This window comes from Nicotiana tomentosiformis, chromosome 10 (genome assembly GCF_000390325.3).
Source record: "Nicotiana tomentosiformis chromosome 10, ASM39032v3, whole genome shotgun sequence".
NCBI lineage: Eukaryota > Viridiplantae > Streptophyta > Magnoliopsida > Solanales > Solanaceae > Nicotiana > Nicotiana tomentosiformis.
Window position 1 is genome coordinate 13,081,527 of NC_090821.1, and position 7,173 is coordinate 13,088,699.

The 7,173-nt window shown below is 36.2% G+C and overlaps 1 protein-coding gene across 2 annotated transcripts; it reads left to right on the top strand.

The window, feature by feature from the left end:
• The first annotated feature begins 465 nt into the window (after positions 1–465).
• Positions 466–5,029, top strand: LOC104089249 (transcription factor bHLH47-like). Of its 2 annotated transcripts, none has more exons than XM_009594099.4 (5): positions 466–635; positions 1,328–1,445; positions 3,634–3,752; positions 3,956–4,083; positions 4,281–5,029. In XM_009594099.4, the coding sequence occupies exons 2-5, from the start codon at positions 1,375–1,377 to the stop codon at positions 4,692–4,694; spliced, it is 732 nt and encodes a 243-aa protein (XP_009592394.1). In that variant the 5' UTR covers positions 466–635; positions 1,328–1,374; the 3' UTR covers positions 4,695–5,029. The 2 variants fall into 2 exon arrangements, with proteins under 2 accessions (XP_009592394.1, XP_033510184.1); XM_033654293.2 differs by lacking the exon at positions 466–635 and adding an exon at positions 754–857.
• The last annotated feature ends 2,144 nt before the right edge of the window (positions 5,030–7,173 follow it).

The following is a 7,173-nucleotide window of genomic DNA, read 5'->3' on the forward strand; positions in this document are numbered from 1 at the left end:
AACTTAACAAAAACATAGCTCCCGTTTGGTCATAGACTTTGGCATTATTTTTTAAATTTTTTAAAAAAAATATTATTTATTTATGAAATATAATCATATTTTGAAAAAATAAATTAAAAATTTTCAAGTTCCCAAACTATTTTTTAGTGAAAAGTTTTCTTGTACTCATAAAATTTCAACTTTTCTTTAAATAAAATATATGTTTAAATATAACTTTATCTTTTAAAAATTATTTTTCAACATAACTTTAAAACCTTTTTTTTTTTCAAGTTTCAATAAAATCTATGTCCAAACGCTAACATGATCGTTCAGAAAATCAAATAAAGGAGAATGACATGGAAGGATAAGCATAATTAAGCACGGGTCAAAGGCAGAAAAAGCGAGCATGAAACGTGCATGCCTTTTGCTACATGACAAAACAACACAGCTCTTCCTGTGCCACAACATCTCATGCTGTCCCCATTTGATGGCTTGGTGCTCGCCACACGCCTGACGCCTTCCTCCCAACTCTTAACACTCTTTTAATAAGTTCTAACATAAGACCAATCTCTCCTTTTTCTCTTTCAAAAGAAATTCCCAACTCACATTCCGATTCCAAACAATCAATTTCAAAAGTAAAAGGAAATACTCGAAAGGTACATTTCCGTGCTATTCTTGGAATTCATTCTCTGGAAATTCCTCAATTTACTGTTTTAATACTCTAATTTCTTGTACTGTTTTAATACTCTAATTTTCTTGAATATATCCCGAAATGTTTTCTCGTATTGAATTACATGCACAGTCTTGTTTTTGGGTTTAATTTTATAGGGTATGCGTTTTGCCAGATTGATTTTACTCCCTTATTGATGCTAAATAAGGTCAAATTCTAATCTTTTTAGGTGCTTGATTGTATTTATGTAGCTAGTATTTTACCTTGAGAGGAGCAACAGTGATGGGGTTGCTAAATAGTATTTCTTTTTCTTGCTAGCGGGGAATGCGAATTCCTGGTGAAGAAAAAACAAAAGATTGATCTGTTGGGCTTTTGCTACTATTAGTCCTCAGCTCAATTATATATGGGAGTGGCCCTGGGTTCCACTCATCAGAATCGTATTATGTTATTAGTATTAAAAAGATTGATAGGCTTATGATTGGAATGTAAACCAGTAATATTAAACTAGAACCACACAGTTTATGAAGTACGCGCCTTAATTGCACATTTGTACTACGAATTTGACATGGATTTAGTACGTCGTAACAATTTATTTACATTGCTTATCCGTTATTGACGGTATCTGAATCTGAATAAAACATTTATGTATTTCTCTTTCATTGTGATTCTGCATAACAGCGTTGTCTGGCCAATAGCATCTCCTTGTCAAAGCCTTCTAGTTAAAGATGGGTGCAGAAAGTCCTACTTCATCAGCTGAAAATGGTGGCATAGCTGTGGAGACATCATCACCTAATGGGTCAGTTAGATCTTATTCATTTTTATTAACAATTGTTGTATCTCGTTATCAAGTTCTAGACAATTGCAGCAATGTATAAGAAGTTTGCTTCCTCCTTTCTTTCGCTTTGCTATGTTTTTTATACAATCGGATGTTGATGCCAATTAGAAGCTTGTACAGAACTTGGATTATGTTTCTTGTTCTTTTCAAGGACATAAGCCTGTATAGATTCTACACACACGGGCATTACCAAAATCTTTAGTTTTTTGGTTGGGGCTGGACTGTGCAAAAGACTTGGTGGTGGAATAATATCTGCATATAGTGTCTGCGAACGCTCAAACTGCCTCAGATGATTTGATTTGTTCGCAAAGTTTTTCTTTCTTTAGTGATTTTCTGGTTTGTCTCTTCATGGTGGTCTTTTATCGTAGTTTTGGATCATTATCATATCTGCTTGGGATAGTTGCTTACTGATCACGCCCAACTCTAGTCCTAAAAAGTAAGCGGTCGATGCAAATATAATCCGGTCTAAAAGTCCAGAGTCGAATCCCACAAAGAACTAAGGTTTAGCTATAACTGTTTACTATCACTAAGAACACAAGCTCGAACAATTCTTAAGTTGTAAATATCAATATTCTTATGTCTAACTAATTAATTAACAAATTAAAATAGTAAATTAACAACTAAAGATACTAAGGGTCGGAGACAAGATTAAGGAGAGGTCTAGAGTTATGATTTCCCCAATTGTCGGAATTCTCTCTCGCTATGTTTCCTATAATTTCACCTAAGTATCCTCTACTGATCGCGAGTACTTCGGGTGTCATAATTCTCTTGCGAGCAACTACCACAATTTACTAGATGTATTCTTCTAAACTACGCTAGCTGACACTAGTTTATCGCTCACTAAGATCGCACCAAGGTTTCGTTATTCCTAATCCCACCTTTAAACCCTCCGTATTGATTCCTCACATACGTTAGGAGTGATGTTGTTCAACAACTACTCAAATATGTACCCTTTTCCATGCAATACCCACTAAATAGGCACAAACAATTGAGGGCCCTCAATCAACTAAGATAATCACATAGTTGAATAGGTAGAGAAAATCCAACGGCAAAATTATATTAAACGCAACAGAAAATCATCTTTCAAAAGGTTCCATTAAACCCTAGATAAGAAAGTTTAGCTACTCACAACCATACTAACAATCATGATAACAATTGAAAGCATTAAAATACAAATTAAGGAAGACCGAAAGAGAAAACTCTTGTAATTCGTTGCTTCCAAGTATTCCCGTAGCCTTCTTGCCTCTCCAATAATGTCTCACTCCTAAATAATAGGTTTAGAACCCTTTTTATACATGTTAGGGGCATGTAGGGTTGAAACTGCCAAGTCCTAGCCGAATTAGGACGAAATCCGCTGTTGGGCGTCTCGCTTTGCGCCTGGCGCAAACTTAGACACCAAACTTTTTTCACTTTTGTGCTCTGCTGCCCTTGGCGTTTTGATTGGTGCCTGGCGCGAACCTGGGCACCAAAGTCATACTTCCTCCAAATTCTTCCGTTTTTACTTCAATTTGCATGCAAGCTTTTCAAATCACTTCCAATTGACTCCCACACATATAAATACCATTATTAAGCTCGAGTCACAAATATTCACACCAAAGTTAACAAGATCGAGGCATAATGCAAGCCAAATTATATACAAAAACATGGATTTTTAGCCTAACATCACTTACCATTTGCAAAATCCTTAATTTTTCATGACGAAAGTTCAGTTCTTTCATCAAGTTTTAGCTGAAAAATTGAAGCTTTTTGGAGAGGTTATAATTTTTCAAGTTAATTTAATCAGTTGCTATGGCTTCTATTCCCTCTCCTCTGCTAAAAGGTGTGCAACTTCAAATCAATTCGAACAGCATTTTGGAGCTCCTCCCCCCACCCCACCTCCCCCGCCCCCCCAAAAAAAAAATTTCAAATGCTTCAGTTAACTTTTAACTGGAAGAGCCACTTTTCAAAAAATGGAGATCAGTTATGCTCGATCTGAAACAAGGAACTAAGTAAGTATTTCATATTAATTCTTGGATAAGATGATTATTTTCTTCCCAAACGTTCCCGGAGAAGGTACTTATGACATTGTTTTGCACTGCTCTGTGATTTATTATTACTGGAAAAGCTACTGTGAATCCTGCTTGATTGTTTTAGAACTCTCTTTATGCAGCTCTCCTCCCAGCAAGAAGATTCAGAAGAAAGTTCCAAAAAGAGTTCACAAGGCTGAGCGAGAGAAACTGAAGCGTGAGCATTTGAATGAGCTTTTTCTCGATTTGGCCAATGCACTTGGTAATTTCTTATCTGCTAATGACCTGTTCTTTCTTTTTGGAAAATTCCAAAAGTGGCCTACGTTATCTATTTTCAAATCAGAGTCTGCCGACTAACCATACAATTATAGAAGCTTATACCTTGCAATTCATAAGGAATCAGAAAAGTTGCAAAACATGAAAGTTGTAGTCGGTTGATTCTGATTTCCGCCCTTACTGTTGTAGAACTTTCTGAGCAAACGAATGGAAAAGCCTCCATATTGAATGAGACTGCTCGCTTTGTAAAGGACATGATTTCCCAGATCAAGCAACTGAAGAGAGAAAATACAGCCTTACTGTCTGAATCTCAATATGTAAGCCTCTTAATTTCTAGTTATATTTCCTGCTTGAAGATGCTATAATGATGCATTTTTCGCATCTTTTGTCATCAAGAATTTTGAACCCACTCAGCTTTTTGATTATGCGACTTAAACTATGTAGCTTTTTCCCATTTTCTATTGTCGTTCTTTGTGAACCTACATTCCTGAAATCCATCCTTTTTCATGGACAGCTTAGTATGGAGAAAAAGGAGCTACAGGATGACAACTCCGCTCTGGAGGCTCAAATTGACAAATTAGAGGGTGAAGTCAAAGAAAGGGTGGCTAAGACTAATCTTGACCTAAATCTAAGTCTTACTGAAACTCAGCTACCACAGTTAGCCTCACAAGTTACAGATAACTTTCTCCAATTGCCTGGTTCAGAGCATCCGTTCCAGCAGATGCAAATGATGAACTCTCTTTATGTCGTTCCCTTGAATTCTACTCCTCAAGCTTATCCGGAGCCTGATGCAGCAAAGCCCGCAGCTATGCCCACATATAGTGTGAAGAAACCACAGGCCAGATATCCAACTCCAGCTGATGTATGGCCATCCCAAATTCTTGAAAAGCGACCTCAATTAGGACAGGAGGTTCAAAATAGTTTGTAAGAGTACTTTTCTAGTAGAGTTGAGGCCTTAAGAGGGAAGCCAAGTAAAATTTGGCAGTCGTGTAGATTTAGACGATAAGCAGCATATTCCAACAATATTTTGGACTTGCAGCTCCCATTGTATAGAATAGTTTCCCTGCACTATAATCAGTGACATTCTTCTTGTGCTATCACGGGGAAGAGACGGTTAAATGTAGCTAGAGCAGTAAGCAGTCTAGAGAGCTGATTGGTGTTATTTCTTATTTCCTTAAATCTAGATAACTGGTGATGTAATCTGTCATTATAAATCTCTTAGGTTATTTTTACACAACTAAGAGGGGCAATTAATTTTCTAAATATCTTCCTCTATTCTTTATTAGCTTTTCCTTTTGTTATACTACCGTGTTTCCTCTAAGTCTGAAGAGTGGATTGAAATATCATTCTTCAATAAATTTATAAGTATTTACCATGGTACCACCTTTAGAGAGTCCAGAGTGTAACTCAACTTTTCAAAATTATCAAATCTTTCTTTCATTTGTAACAACAAAGTCACTTAATTATGTCTATAAAAATTTTTATTGATAATAATTTATTTATTCTAAGGTAAGTCCATATTATAAATTAAAAAGAGAAAAAAATCATTATAATAGAAAGCTTAAAAAAAAAAAAAAAAGAAGAAGAAGATGAAAATTGATAATTTAGAGGGTAAAATAGGTATTTGGGGATCAAAAATTTGAGAAATCAAGTTGAGTGACCTTCTGAGTACTATTGATATAGTTAAGTGACTTTGTTGTTACAAATGAAAGAAAGATGACTTTGGTAGATAATTTTGAATAATTGAATAACTATTTGAGTAATGGACTCAACCTTTAGATGTTGAAAAACTAGTACTCATTTTATTCATTAGACAAGTATTTTCACTATCAAGATTGGCCTAGACATGAGAACATGTATCCCGTCCCATTACTACTTTTTTAGGTCAGTTTTAAGTTTTCAAAGAATTATCATATTATTGGGTCCCCATAATCAAACCACCTGCTAGTTTTTGACCCCCGAAATATGATACACTCCACTTTCAACACTTCTGGTTGCTGGAGGCAATTGCATAATAACAAAACTGAAATCAGTGAAACAGGATGCATGAAAATTACAATGTAATGATTTGTAAATTCATCCTGTATTAACTAGATATATTATTCAAATATTACTAAACATTTATTTCTTCGTCATTCCCGGTCTCTATCACAAGCCGGTCCTTCCCTGAAAAACAAAATATACAATAAAGATAGTCAAACTTTTTGTAGTACTCAAAACCATTAAAAGGGAAAGAAAAAAAAGAGAAGAAAGCTTCTTTCCTTCTTGGTAACTTCCCAGATGCAAACCTTCACTTGACATGAGCAAGCTTTATTTGTGACCTGCATCAAAATATTATTTTGTATTCAGTATTAGTATCAAATTAAATAATTTAGCTATAAAAGTTACATTATTTGTGAGTGGTTGTTGTTTAGCTATAAAAATTAAATAATTTAGCAAAATATTATGTTGCTCTAGTGGTGGGCACCCTCCACTTCCAACTAAGAGGTTGTGGGTTCGAGTCACCCCAAGAGCAAGGTGGAGGAGAGTTCTTGGAGGGAGGGAGCCGAGGGTGTCTATCGGAAATAGCCTCTCTACCCAAGGGTAGGGATAAGGTTTGCTTCTCAGACCCCACTAGTGGGATTATACTGGGTTATTGTGCCTCTTTGTTTCTCCCATTACCCCTAAAAATTCCCCCGAACTTCTTAAAGAAAAAAAATGGATGAATCAATCAACAACAACCTTCTCCGAGTTCCTTTCTTCCCCTCAAGATCCCACAAAAAAATACGTTACATAATCACTCTAATAACTATAATAACACTCGTAATTGCTGCTCTAATCTCAAGTCGCCAACTTTAGACATTAAGCGCCGAAACGCTCCCGTATCACTCGAAACTCGATCCGAACACAAGCCCAAGTTCAAATAATCATACGAACTTTATTGAAATCATCAAATTCCGATTTCGAGGTCGTTTACTCAAAATGTTGATTCAAGTCAAACTTGGCCATCTTAGGCTACTATTAAGGAACTAAGTGTTTCGATTTCAACCCGAACCCTTCCAACACCAAACCAACAATCTCCGCAAGTCATAAAACAGTAAAAGTACATACGGGGAGTCTTAATTAGGGGAACGAGGATCTAGAAAATAAAACGACCGATTGGGTCATTACGGTATGAGTTTTAGACTGACCTTGGCTAGAAGAAAACACACCGCGAGGAGCTCTAGGCAAAGGTCCATGTTGCTGTAAGGCAACTATCGATGATGATTCATTTATCTCATAAGGTGAAATAGGAGATATTTATAACTGTAAAAGATGCTCTGTTGAGGAAGAGGAAGGTCCACGTGAGGCATCACATGGTGTTTCTAAAGGGAGCTGGTCGTGGATCGATGACGGCACCTGGACAGTGATAGGAGCAGTAGTATGGG

What these genes read in the sequence shown, in the direction of transcription:
- LOC104089249 (XM_009594099.4), top strand. Translation starts at nt 1,375, where the DNA reads ATGGGTGCAGAAAGTCCTACTTCATCAGCTGAAAATGGTGGCATAGCT. An exon ending in GAGACATCATCACCTAATGG is followed by an intron (nt 1,446 to 3,633) that starts GTCAGTTAGATC and finishes CTCTTTATGCAG; the next exon opens with CTCTCCTCCCAGCAAGAAGA. An exon ending in TACTGTCTGAATCTCAATAT is followed by an intron (nt 4,084 to 4,280) that starts GTAAGCCTCTTA and finishes TTTCATGGACAG; the next exon opens with CTTAGTATGGAGAAAAAGGA.